The sequence below is a fragment of the Sinocyclocheilus anshuiensis genome, unplaced genomic scaffold (genome assembly GCF_001515605.1).
Source record: "Sinocyclocheilus anshuiensis isolate Anshui unplaced genomic scaffold, SAMN03320099.WGS_v1.1 scaffold595, whole genome shotgun sequence".
Classification (NCBI taxonomy): Eukaryota; Metazoa; Chordata; class Actinopteri; order Cypriniformes; family Cyprinidae; genus Sinocyclocheilus; species Sinocyclocheilus anshuiensis.
This window is the reverse complement of record NW_015551037.1, coordinates 506,397-520,913: the sequence shown is the minus strand read 5'-3', so window position 1 is coordinate 520,913 and position 14,517 is coordinate 506,397. Positions and strand designations below refer to the sequence as shown.

Below are 14,517 nucleotides of genomic sequence, written 5' to 3'. Positions count from 1 at the left end.
ATAATAATTAGACTAAAATAAATACATATATAACATTTGATTAAAATAAATACATAAAAATTTGATTCAAATAAAAATTTGATCAAAATACATAAAAATATTAAAATAAATAAATACAAATTTGATTAAAAACTATTGATTAAATTATTTTAGTTTTAATCTATTTTATATAATTATGTATTTATTTATTTTAACATTTTTATTGATTTATTTAATATAAATATTATTTATTTATTGTAATAATTGTTAACACTTATTTTAATCTTATTTCTTTTTAAAATTTTTACGCAGTTTTTTCTACTTCTCAAACCTTTTCCACAGAGCCCCCAGCACTCTGCGAATCCGTTTGTAAACCGCTGATCTGGATGATTTCACCCGCAGTTTTGCGGCAGTAAAAGCGCTCTCTTTAGGCGGCGCGTCTGAAACGCCGCTCTACACTGTAAAAAAGTATTGTGATTTTAACAGTAAAAAAACTGTAAAAATGCTAGTTAATGCAGTGGTAATACATATTCAGGCCCCAGCGCTGGGCTTTGGGGCACAGTGTCTAATGTCCTGGCACTCAGAGAGAAAGAGAGAAGGTTGCTCAGATCGCAAATGCACTAAGCATACACACACAGAAAGCCAGGAAGGTCACAAGGCCAAGTTCTATTTGCCCATACTTTAAACCACATCTGTAAGTGGGCAAAACTACACTGTAAAAAATGATTGTGATTTTAACAGTAAAAGAAATGTTAAAAACCTGTTAACTGGTTAACAGTAAGTTTCCATACTATATTCAGTGAATAAATGTAATTACATGTAATGTAACTGTACAGTAAAATACTGTTAAAAATACGGTTTTTGGAAGTGAAAAAGAAAAAGTCATCGTATAATTTACAGTAAAAACCCGTAAAATGACACTCCCAGAATTCCTGCATGACACTTCATATTTGATGTTTTTTTTGTTGAAATAACGTTTCTTAGTTTTTTTCTTATCAGTTGTGTACGCTAGGGTTTAATCTTACATCTAATGTTGTTAAATCAATGTTTATTGCATTATTTCAGTATCATGTGTGTTACCATGATGGTGTTTAGTGTTTGTGAGAATAACACTGTGCACCTTCTATATATGTTAGTATTTAAAAGCTGCTTTGGTTCATCGTGTGACTTTCTCATCACCACCAGTTTTTGGTGATTATCAGTGTATTACAATGGTTCAAAACAGATATTAACACTTCAGTATGTTGGTTTATTAACATTACATCAGTTAATGAAATACGGTATTTTATTGTGAATTTAAGTTAAGTCTGTAAAACCTAAAATGTTGCCACCATATTTTTTACGGTGAAGTTCTGGCAACCACAGCTGCCGGTATTTTACCGTAAATGTCACAGATTTTTTTTTACAGTGCAGTCTGCGAGCGAATCGCTGTGCGTTTGTTCTGCTCTCAACACTAAACCAACGGGTCGTTCCCGCTCTCAGGTTGACGGGTTACGGCATCCATCACTGCTTCGCGCGCAGCGTTCTGGAGGGCAGCACGTCTCACCTGCATTATTACGCGTTAGCGGCGATCGCCGTGGCCTCCTGCATGGTGCTGTTCCCGGTGGTGGCTGGCTTCGGCAGGAGAGGAGGACTGCTCACCTTCATGATCATCACGGCTCTGGCGTCGCTGCTGCAGCTGGGTTTGCTCAACCGTACGTACAGCACAGCACATGATGACGGAGACTCTGAGCGCTTACTAACAGCTGTCTTCTCTCTCCTAATACAGTGATCGGGAAGTACAGTATATGGCACGATACAGGTAATACAACAATATTATGCATTACATATTTTATAAAGCACTGTTGTGACCGTAGCGAATAAAGAATGCCAAATTCAAATAATAAAATGCATTTAAATAATCATGCATAGTTAATGCAATACTGTAGCTAACATGAAATTGCAATGAGCAATAACCAGCATTCAGTGATAATTATTCATGTTAATTTCTACTAATACATTTCGAACATTCTGAGTTTTATATAATTTTATAAATTGCATTTGGTTTCATTTAAACTAAGGTAATATAAAAACATTATTTATTTTAATTCATCGATTTAATTATTATAAAGGTCATTTAAAATGATACATATGCATTAGGGAGAATTTTTTGTATTTATTTTTCTAATGCATAGTTATTAAAATACAGTAAAACTACATTTAATTTACATTTATTTATTTTAATCAAACAAAAACTAGATTTAAATAAAAAAATAGACTAAAATAAAGAAGATTAAATAAATAAATACATAAAAATAAATAAATAAACATTATTATGGCTGGATAGTATCACTTTACATTTCTATAAATAATGTTAATTTCAATATTTTTTAATTTCTACAAATACATTTGAAACATTCTGAGTCAAATAATCCAATCCAAATAATCCAAATTCATAATATTATAAATTATATTTGGTGTAATTTAACATAAGTTAAATATATATATATATATATATATGTGTGTGTGTGTGTGTGTGTGTGAAAGTGTTTTTTGTTTTGTTTTTTAAACAAAAGGTAAATTTGGTCTGGAAACAGGCTACCATATATTATATTTTATATGAATATTCTTCTTTTTTTATTATTATATTCAGTGTATTATCACACCAGTGTTACATGTACATTAGGAGGAAATATTAAAATATTTTTAAACCTATAAATTATGACTTAAAATTATTAGAGATGTCAATAAATTAAGTAATTGTGAATAATTTTGTGATTTTTATGTTCCTTTTTTTTTTTCCGAGGAAAGAAAATAAGTCAAGTCAGCTGTATGTGTACAGCGCTTTTCAAAAGCATCTTCACAGAAAATCATGATGTTGATGTTAATGTATCTTAATATCTTTATGCCCAATAGTTGCATTTATCAGATTAGATCTGGACGATAATGTAACAATGTAACAATCAAGCAGAAACAAACTTTATAGAAAAAGCTGAAAGAAGAATGGGCTTCATTCATGAATCACGAACACGTATTTCTTTGTAAAGTAAATCACTCCATTTTTACATAAATTGTCACACTGATTTAAATGCAACAAGAACAGCCTGCACTAGACTTTGCAGTGATTTACTGACGTTACTGTATGCTTGGGGAAAGCTGTGTGTATTTATATCTTGTCTATCTGGTCATAGTTCTGCGTGACACGCTGAACCAGCGCTTCTCGTACGCGTTCTCCATCATCGGGATGTTCTCGTCTCATGCTGTCAGCACACTCAGCATCTTCTACTGCGCTGAGATCACGCCGACGGTCATCAGGTCAGCATCTCTGTCTGTCAGCGACATATTTCACCCCAGAAATAACAAAAACAAATAGCAAAGTATAGTTTTCTTAAAGAAAATTAAAGCTATTTTTAGGACCAAAAATATCATTTTAATGTGAAATTAATTTGTTTTAATTGTCAAGCACCGTTGTACATATACATCACAAAATAATAAAAAAAAGCTTAATTATGAAGTTAAAAAAATATATATTCAAAATTATTAATAAGTGTCACAATGCAATGCGATCCTGAGTATTAAAAAAAAATAATAATCATTTTGATTTTGGCATGAAACATGACCTGGACACGCATTAATGAGATTCACTCAAACGCGGAGTGCATAAAATTTGCAAGAATTTAAAATTACATTTTTGAATTTAAAATTTGCAAGAGACTGAAACATTGTAAAGCATCAGTGTATTTTTCTGTATTTGACTCTCGCGTGTCATTTTGACCATTAGAATTAAAAGAGAATTTCATACATGTTAATAGTCTATTTGAAGACATTGCACTTGTAAATAAATACCATTTTTTAATACAGTATATTTTGTTGTTCATATTTTAGTAACAGGGTTTTATTGAAGCTTGTTGAACTTTATCTCACAATTTAAACTTTTTGGCTCAGAATTACGAATTTGTGTTACAAACTTAAAAAGTTACAAACTTGTAATTGTGAGTTTTGTTTTACAATTCTGACTTTTTTTGAGTTTGCATATTGTATTTTTTATGCCGCAGAACCAAAAAAAAAGTAAATTTTTATCTTATAATTCAGATTTTTTTTATCGTGCAATTGCAGTTTATAGCTAATAAAGTTTTTTTTTTTAAATTCTATTAATTGCAACTTTTTATCTCAGAATTCAGACTATTTTCTCGCAATTGTGATCTACCAATCCAGAGCACTTTACACCGAGCAGTATTTATTAGTTAATAAAAATACAGCTGTTCATTGTTAGTTTGTTATCTGAGGTTAATTAAATAATATTAATAGATGCAACTTTTGATTTTAATAGCGTATTAGTCAGTTTGTTAATATTCTATTATTAAATCTTGTTAAAGTTTTAGTCATTTTGTTGTTTTTGTCAATTTTATTAGCTTTTAGGGTTTTTAAATATATACTTATGAACTTATTTGTTTTAGATAATTATTTTAAACTAAACGAAAATGAGAAATGTAGTTTTTGTTAATATTTTAAATTAGTTTGTATTTGTATGTTTTTACTTTACTTGTAGTTGTTGTCATTTTTATAAATTGTTTATATTTCTTTACGCTTATTATTAATTTTTATTTATTAATTTGTTTTAGTTTTTAGTTATTTTAGTAGTTCAACTTAAACTAAATGAAAATGAGAAATTTAATTTTTGCTATAGTTTTATTTATTCGTTTTAACGAAAAAGTTTTTTGTTAATATTTTGAATTAGATTCTATTTTCTATTTCCAATGTTTTAACACTTTCCTTAACTTTTTTTAAATATATTTTTTTCACTTTATTCTTGCTTACAATTTTAGGTATTTTATTGTGCATTTTTGACATTTTTATTAGTATTTAAAAATGTTTTAAATGTGTCTACATATTTTTTTATTCTGTTGTAATTTATTAAGTTTTAATTATTTTAGCACAATGACATGTTGCTTTGGCAACAACCTGAAAAAAAAAAAGTTTAAGATTTTATGCATTTTATTTTATTTCAGTTAATGTTTATTTTATGTCAAGAAACAAAAATGTTCTCTATGGTTTTAGTTACCTACACTAACCCTGGTTTTAGTAAAAGTTTAAATTAACCTTAACCATTTCGTTAGTCATTGTTAGTTTATAGTAAACAAATGGAACCTTATTGTAAAGTGTTACCAAGGAATCATTCATGTTTTTAATACTTGCATGCTTGACCTAGCAAACACTAATGAAATAATACAATTGCAGTATTCAAGGTGCAGTAAGCGATTTCTGAGAAACACTGTTGATATTTGAAGTCACCAAAACAAATGGATACAACCACATCTCGATAGCTCTGCCCCCAAATTAACTAACATGTGATGCAACACAGACACCTCCCCCATCACGACTGGACACGCCCTTACTGCTAATTGGCTACAAGTGTGTTTTTGTGCTCGGTCCGATCCATTGTCAACAGCGTTTCTGAGAAACCTCTTACTGCGCCTTTAACTAATTACCTGATGGTGTTGAACGTGTTTTGACGGCTGTCTCTCGGTTCGTCGTTACAGGGGTGGCGGTGTGGGTTTGGTCCTGGCGAGCGCGGGTTTCGGCATGCTAACGGCGCCGCTGATGGAGCTCCACAATCAAAAGGGTTTCTTTCTGCATCACGTGATCCTCACCTGCTGCACTCTGCTCTGCATCATTTGCATACCGTTGCTCCCGGAGACCGCCGGCCAACCGCTGCCCGAGACTATCGCTGAGGGGGAGGGGCTTCTGCGGCGGCCCATCCTCCCCGGAGAGCAGCACCACCTACTGGCCAGGACCGAAGTCAGGGAGTATTCGCGCGTTCAGGACACGCCCCTTCACCAGGTCGTAAACCCCGGCAACGGCTCGGTGCCTAGCAACAGCACAGCCAATGGCGTGAGGACGTCATGACGGCGTTTTCTAAGAACGGCCGAACGAAGAGCTTTTAAACGGCGAAACGCGACTGATGTCGTGGTAACATGTCAAACGTCTCATTAACCAGCATTGGTGAAGATTCCTAGCATTGAACAAACTGAAAGTGTTATTTTAACTTGCATTCAGCGAAAGGAGCTCTATTTTTCGAACGGCCTCTACCGAACAACAAACTCACGGAGGAGTTTCACTGATTTGAATGTGTTTTTTTTGTATGTTTGGTATTTATTAAGGACAGAATGATGTTGACAGTAAGAACCAGCGGACTTCATTCGTGCACGGAAGCTTGTTTCCGTCACAGGATAAAGAAGATAAAAAAGGTATTCACAACTTTTCCATCTCACAATTTATACTTTTTTCTCGCAATTCTAAGAAAAAAAAAGTCGCAATTCTAAGTAAAAACGTATCAAGATATAAACGCAATATATAACCGCCAAATTTAAACTCGCAATTCTGAGAAAAGTCAGAATCGTAAGATATAAACGCAATTCTAAGAAAAAAGTCAGAATCGTAAGATATAAATGCAATTCTGAGAAAAAAAACAGAATCGTAAGATGTAAACACAGAAGCGCAACATTTAAACTCGCAAGTCAGAAACGTAAGATATAAACGCAATTCTAAGAAAAAAGTCAGAATCGTAAGATATAAACTCGCAATTCTGAGAAAAAAAAGTCAGAATCGTAAGATATAAACTCGCAATTCTGAGAAAAAAAAGTCAGAATCGTAAGATATAAACTCGCAATTCTGAGAAAAAAAAGTCAGAATCGTAAGATATAAACTCGCAATTCTGAGAAAAAAAAGTCAGAATCGTAAGATATAAACTCGCAATTCTGAGAAAAAAAAGTCAGAATCGTAAGATATAAACTCGCAATTCTGAGAAAAAAAAGTCAGAATCGTAAGATATAAACTCGCAATTCTGAGAAAAAAAAGTCAGAATCGTAAGATATAAACTTGCAATTCTGAGAAAAAAAATTATGTGAAAAAAAAAAGAATTGCGAGAAAAAATTCGGAATTATAATTATTACTTTTTTTTACCTTGCAATTCTAAGAAAAAAGTTTGAATTGTAAAAAAAAAAAAAGTCACAATTACCTTTTTTTTTTTACATTTTTTAATCCTGTGGCAGAAACAAGTTTCGATATTCATGACACAAAATATGTGCACAAATTGTTTAGTAAACTAATTATTTTCATTCGTAGAAATGGTTGTTAAGCGCGTCAGAAATGCGTTTTGCTCATGTTTCATGAATGAAGTCCGCCGTTCGTGTGCACCTCACTATGTTCAGGTTTTAATAGTCTGTCTGTTTTGCACTAAAACTAGAAAAGCAATCACTAGTCGGCCAGATGAATCTGAACTGAATGTGTGTGAAACCACGACTGGACAGGACAGATGATGGCTGCTAAAAAAAAACAGCACTACTTAATGGTCTGCTCTTAACCCTTGTGCGTCTATTTAAAAGACAAAATGTCAAAAAGCGGTCATAAAAATATTATATACTATTTTTTCCCCCCCGCTTTCACTGACATAGATCTTGTTTTGATCATAACTACCAAAAAATTAATTTTCAGGATTTGAACCCTTTAAATGCTAGTTTGTTTATATAATGCCACTGTTGTTGTTGTTATTTTTTTTATGAAAAATGAAATTAATTATTTTCCATATACTAAATGCTAAGGAGAATTTTTTTGGATTTTTACAATCTTGGATATGTCAATGATTAGCAACATTAATTTTGATGCACTATTTTTGTGCAGTGTCAGATATATATATATTTTTTTTTACATAATTCAATTTCAATTTCAATAGAAGCTCAGAGCAGAAAATCAGGTGGAAAATCATAAGAATTTTAACAGTGAACAAACTGAAAGTGTTATTTTAACTTGCATTCAGCGAAAGGAGCTCTATTTTTCGAACGGCCTCTACCGAACAACAAACTCACGGAGGAGTTTCACTGATTTGAATGTGTTTTTTTTGTATGTTTGGTATTTATTAAGGACAGAATGATGTTGACAGTAAGAACCAGCGGACTTCATTCGTGCACGGAAGCTTGTTTCCGTCACAGGATAAAGAAGATAAAAAAGGTATTCACAACTTTTCCATCTCACATTTTTCTCGCTTTTCTCGCAATTCTAAGAAAAAAAAAGTCGCAATTCTAAGTAAAAACGTATCAAGATATATATAACCGCTAATTATCTCGGAATATGAGTTTTTGTCATTTCACATCCTAATGGCAGGAGTAATAGTGAACAATCAGAAACAAGCACAGGATCAATATTCACCTTTTCAACACTAAAGCACTCCATAATACTTCAAATACTGATTAAAGCACATTGTAAGAGCACACACGAGTCAATCTCACAAAATCAAAAACATTTCCAGGTCATATTTCACCCCAAAAATAACAAAAAGTATATTTTTCTTAAAGAAAATTAAGCCTATTTTTAGGACCAAAAATATATATAAACTCGCAATTCTGAGAAAAAAAAGTCAGAATCGTAAGATATAAACTTGCAATTCTGAGAAAAAAAATTATGTGAAAAAAAAAAGAATTGCGAGAAAAAATTCGGAATTATAATTATTACTTTTTTTTACCTTGCAATTCTAAGAAAAAAGTTTGAATTGTAAAAAAAAAAAAAGTCGCAATTACCTTTTTTTTTTTACATTTTTTAATCCTGTGGCAGAAACAAGTTTCGATATTCATGACACAAAATATGTGCACAAATTGTTTAGTAAACTAATTATTTTCATTCGTAGAAATGGTTGTTAAGCGCGTCAGAAATGCGTTTTGCTCATGTTTCATGAATGAAGTCCGCCGTTCGTGTGCACCTCACTATGTTCAGGTTTTAATAGTCTGTCTGTTTTGCACTAAAACTAGAAAAGCAATCACTAGTCGGCCAGATGAATCTGAACTGAATGTGTGTGAAACCACGACTGGACAGGACAGATGATGGCTGCTAAAAAAAAAACAGCACTACTTAATGGTCTGCTCTTAACCCTTGTGCGTCTATTTAAAAGACAAAATGTCAAAAAGCGGTCATAAAAATATTATATACTATTTTTTCCCCCCCGCTTTCACTGACATAGATCTTGTTTTGATCATAACTACCAAAAAATTAATTTTCAGGATTTGAACCCTTTAAATGCTAGTTTGTTTATATAATGCCACTGTTGTTGTTGTTATTTTTTTTATGAAAAATGAAATTAATTATTTTCCATATACTAAATGCTAAGGAGAATTTTTTTGGATTTTTACAATCTTGGATATGTCAATGATTAGCAACATTAATTTTGATGCACTATTTTTGTGCAGTGTCAGATATATATATATTTTTTTTTACATAATTCAATTTCAATTTCAATAGAAGCTCAGAGCAGAAAATCAGGTGGAAAATCATAAGAATTTTAAAAATAGTACAAATTTTGAACGAAACCCTATTAACAAAAATGCATGATTTTAAGCTTAAAAAGCACTGGGATTAAATATCGCCACTTTAACTGGTTTCAATTGGGACATTTTTTTAATTGAGGTCCTGAGCGCAACTATTTTTGTACCTGATATAAAATAAATGTATGAAAGGAAACGAGGGTGAAATATTGAGATTCCAATTAAAAATACACCTTTGACAAAATGTATGCTGTTTGCATTAACACAGTCAAAATGATAAAAAAGACAAACGTGAAAGACTAAAAGTCCCTAAAGACGTACAAGGGTTAACATGCAAACATTCACAAACTCAAAAACCACAGTTACAGGGGTGAGGCCTGTCAGAAAAGTGTCCTGGGACACATTTCACATCAAAATCTAAAGAAATAATAAATGATATTTCGCATCAACAAAATGAAGCCGTTTTTAGACTTGATATGCTAATTTGAAGTTAAAAATATCATTGTATTAAAGTAATGAGAATTTAATGACAATCATTAGAATAATAAAAATAAGAAGTACAAAAGTGTAACGTGCAGATGCATAATGATAATGAGATTTTGTTTTTTATTGCATTGTGTTAATGAGATTTGGCAGGAGGGGAGAAAATGAAAATAATGTCACAATGCAGAAACAGGCTTCATTTTATTGCTTTATTTTGTGAAATGTGACCCGGACATTCACTTGATTCATAAATGTGAACTCGGGCTGACGTGAAGCACGACCACTAGAAGGGCTGCTGATTGTTTTCATGTATATTTAGCAATTATTGTTAGTATTATTAATGTGTAGAGTAGCAGTGGAGTAACTTGAACATCACACAAACTCCTGTTTATCCTCGAACTACTGAATAAGAAACCAAATGAAGAACAAAAAACAGTCTCTAACCATATACTTCGCGGTTTGCAGGTATTGTGTGTAAATTAAAGCTATTTTTAGGACCAAAAATATCATTTTAATGTGAAATTAATTTGTTTTAATTGTCAAGCACCGTTGTACATATACATCACAAAATAATAAAAAAAAGCTTAATTATGAATTAAAAAAAATATATATTCAAAATTATTAATAAGTGTCACAATGCAATGCGATCTTGAGTATTTTAAAATATAAAAAAATTATTTTGATTTTGGCATGAAACATGACCTGCACACGCATTAATGAGATTCACTCAAACGCGGAGTGCATAAAATTTGAAAGAATTTAAAATTTGCAAGAGACTGAAACATTGTAAAGCATCAGTGTATTTTTCTGTATTTGACTCTCGCGTGTCATTTTAACCATTAGAATTAAAGGAGAATTTCATACATGTTAATAGTCCATTTGAAGGCATTGCACTTGTAAATAAATACCGTTTTTTAATACAGTATATTTTGTTGTTCATATTTTAATAACAGGGTTTTATGGAAGCTTGTTGAACTTTTTCTCACAATTTCAACTTTTTGGCTCAGAATTACGAATTTGTGTTACAAACTTAAAAAGTTACAAACTTGTAATTGTGAGTTTTGTTTTACAATTCAGACTTTTTTTGAATTTGCATGTCGCAATTCTGTTTTTTTTTATGCCACAGAACAAAAAATAATAATAATTTAACATTTTAAAAAGTTAACTTTTCTTATAATTCCGATTTTTTTTTGTGCAATTGCAGTTTATAGCTAATAAAGTTTTTAAAAATTCTATTAATTGCAACTTTTTAACCTCAGAATTCAGACTATTTTCTCAGAACTGTGAGATAAAAATATATTTGCCTTTTTGAGTTTATATCTTGTGGCAGAAACAAGCTTTTCCACACCTTCCGATCAATGTATTTCTTTGTCTTTTTCTGTCTTTTCTGAATACTCACACAAAGCAATTTCTACACAATTTCAGAATATAATTTTTTTTTTTTTTATAAATTAAGGATTTTAATAATTACTTCCCATGGCTTTTTGAGAAATCTTTGGAAATCAAATGTTTAAAATCCCCCTCATATTTCCAGGTTTAGTTTTTTCTTTTTCTTTTAAAATGTTAATTTCTAAATGTTTCTGATTTTTTTTCTTGCAATTGCAGCTTATAGCTAATAAAGATGTCCATTATTTCTATTAATTGTGACTTATCTGAGAATTCAGACTATTTTCTCGCAATTGTGAGATAAAAATATATTTGCCTTTTTGAGTTTATATCTTGTGGCAGAAACAAGCTTTTCCACACCTTCCGATCAATATATTTCTATGTCTTTTTCTGTCTTTTTTGAATACTCACACAAAGCAATTTCTACACAATTTCAGAATATAATTTTTTTTTTTTTATAAATTAAGGATTTTAATAATTACTTCCCATGGCTTTTTGAGAAATCTTTGGAAATCAAATGTTTAAAATCCCCCTCATATTTCCAGGTTTAGTTTTTTCTTTTTCTTTTAAAATGTTAATTTCTAAATGTTTCTGATTTTTTTTCTTGCAATTGTGTGAGATAAAAATATATTTGCCTTTTTGAGTTTATATCTTGTGGCAGAAACAAGCTTTTCCACACCTTCCGATCAATATATTTCTATGTCTTTTTCTGTCTTTTTTGAATACTCACACAAAGCAATTTCTACACAATTTCAGAATATAATTTTTTTTTTTTTATAAATTAAGGATTTTAATAATTACTTCCCATGGCTTTTTGAGAAATCTTTGGAAATCAAATGTTTAAAATCCCCCTCATATTTCCAGGTTTAGTTTTTTCTTTTTCTTTTAAAATGTTAATTTCTAAATGTTTCTGATTTTTTTTCTTGCAATTGCAGCTTATAGCTAATAAAGATGTCCATTATTTCTATTAATTGTGACTTATCTGAGAATTCAGACTATTTTCTCGCAATTGTGAGATAAAAATATATTTGCCTTTTTGAGTTTATATCTTGTGGCAGAAACAAGCTTTTCCACACCTTCCGATCAATATATTTCTATGTCTTTTTCTGTCTTTTTTGAATACTCACACAAAGCAATTTCTACACAATTTCAGAATATAATTTTTTTTTTTTGGAATAAATTAAGGATTTTAATAATGACTTCCCATGGCTTTTTGAGGTCTGGAAATCAAAGGTTTAAAATCCCCCTCATATTTCCAGGTTTTGCATAACAATACTTGAATTTAAAGAGAAATGACCAGCCCAGTTTTTCTTTGCTATAACCTACATCAATTTGGCTCATAACTGGATACGTACCACACAAAATAATATTGTTACGACTGAATAATTTTTGCTTTAGATTTATTGAGCTATGTACAAAAAAGTGGCAGATAAACCAGCAAACGTTTAAAACTTGTCGGGATGAAGCTCCATCTCCTTTTTGATTCGGTTCTCCACCAGCAGTGCTAGATTTGAGTTCGTCACGGGTAAATTGTAACTTACAAATACCTGTTTCTTTGTCTTCTTTGCTGAAAAGAAAGAGGGAAATAAATGCTAGAAACTCAACCTTCGGATGAGTTTGATGGCATTACACTTCAGCTGTAAACAACTAAAGCACATGGATGGTTAAAGCAGATCTTACTGAGTCTCTGTGCAAGAGAGCTTGGCGTCGTGTCTGACGGATCACCCAGAACCAGAGCGGACAGAGGCATTGAATCCTGGGAAAAAACAACAAACATGGTATGAGCCGCAGGAAACGCTTCTAGAGCAACTTTCATTTGTGAACCTTCAGCTTCCAAACAGAACTAATCAGAGACAACTTTATCATAACGTGTGTTTAACATCAAAAATATACCCTTATACAACATTTGCAAATGACAAAATGATTGTTACAAGATAAAAAAATCAAATTGCTTTAAATTAAAATGAAGTAGATTCTCCCAGCAATCAGTGTTGTTATTGTTAAAAACCGTAACGCTATTAAAAACTGTTTTTGTTCATTTAAATAAAGCTGAAATGAACTATAAATAATAGATGAAAAACTTAAAACATTTTTACAAAAATACTAAAACTGGAATAAAAATATTTAATGCTAAATAGAAATATAAAAATGATAAAATCATATAATAAATTTACTAAAACTTGTTGTTACTGTCAACTAGAACTATTAAAAACTGTTTTAATAAAGCTGAAACTAAATATAAATTTTAGACACAATACTTTTTTAAATTAGAAAATGGTTAATAACTGAAATAATTAGATTTCAGTTGAAGTATTAAAATTACTAAAAATAAACTAATAAAAATACATTTAAAATGACAAAAGCATATAATAAACTTACTAAAACTTGTGTTGTTATTGTCAACTAAAACTATTAAAACCGTTTTAATAAAGCTGAAATAAAATATAAATATCAGATGAAAAACATTTAAAAAAAATAAATAAATTAGAAACATTGTCTTAGCAAATAACCGATATAATTAGGTTTAAGTTAAATAATTAAAATGACTAAAACTAAACTAAAATAAACAGAAATATACAAATTACAAAAGTATAAAACTACATCACTGAAACTAAAACTATTTTAATAAAAAATAATAATAAAATATAAATATGATATGAAAAACTTGGATTTTTAAATCTGAAATAAAAAAAAGATTTAAGTTGAAATATTAAAATGACTACAACTAAAATTGAAATACAGTAAACTAATAAAAAGCTAAATGTAAATACAAAAATGACAAAAATCATAAAACATTTACTAAAACTATTAAAAACTGTTTTAATGGAGCTGAAACAAAATATAAAAATTAGATGAAAAACTACATTTTTTTTTTTTTTAATTACTAAAACTAAAATAAAGCTAAAAAGCATATCATAAAAATCCTAAAACTTAAACCGAGATTAAAATACAAACTGAAAATATAAGCCAACTCAAAATATTAATAAATACTACAATAATATATTAGTAATAATAAAAGGACACTGCCCAGCACACACTGATTTGGTAAACATACACTAATGCCAAACTAACCAAAGTTTATGATTATGAGTATGATTATGATACTGTGCAGATGCACGGGACTCACATGTTTGCTGCTGACGGCTAGAGCCAGACTGGACAGAACCGGCTCAGACCCGATCCAGAGGAAGAACCCGCCGCTCAGCTTCATCACATGGAAGTGAACGAGCTGCTCCAGAATCTTCTCCGAGAAATCATGCACCGTGATGGGCTCCACGGAGTCTCCGTTCAGCGCCGTCTCCATCCCGAGACCACTTCACCCGACGATCAACGAACGAACTCGGGATCTCAGAGCGAAAGTAAAAGCCCTCGTCGCTCT

The 14,517-nt window shown here is 30.8% G+C and overlaps 2 protein-coding genes across 2 annotated transcripts in view; one reads left to right on the top strand and one right to left on the bottom strand.

Annotated features, from left to right (window-relative positions):
- Nucleotides 1–6,355, top strand: part of LOC107661357 (solute carrier family 22 member 23) — a 24,766-nt gene extending 18,411 nt beyond the window's left edge. Inside the window, exons 7-10 of the mRNA XM_016450882.1 lie at nt 1,462–1,673; nt 1,748–1,780; nt 3,150–3,273; nt 5,499–6,355. Coding sequence (XP_016306368.1) covers nt 1,462–1,673; nt 1,748–1,780; nt 3,150–3,273; nt 5,499–5,865 — 736 coding nt within the window. The 3' untranslated portion in view covers nt 5,866–6,355. The remainder of the gene's footprint in view (nt 1–1,461; nt 1,674–1,747; nt 1,781–3,149; nt 3,274–5,498) is intronic.
- A 5,943-nt stretch (nt 6,356–12,298) lies between these two features.
- LOC107661364 (proteasome assembly chaperone 4-like) lies at nt 12,299–14,511 on the bottom strand. Its single transcript, XM_016450891.1, has 3 exons — nt 14,266–14,511; nt 12,819–12,894; nt 12,299–12,705 (listed from the first exon to the last, which is right to left on the bottom strand). Exons 1-3 carry the CDS (start codon nt 14,440–14,442, stop codon nt 12,584–12,586), a joined length of 375 nt encoding a protein of 124 aa, XP_016306377.1. The 5' UTR covers nt 14,443–14,511; the 3' UTR covers nt 12,299–12,583.
- Nucleotides 14,512–14,517: the final 6 nt, after the last annotated feature.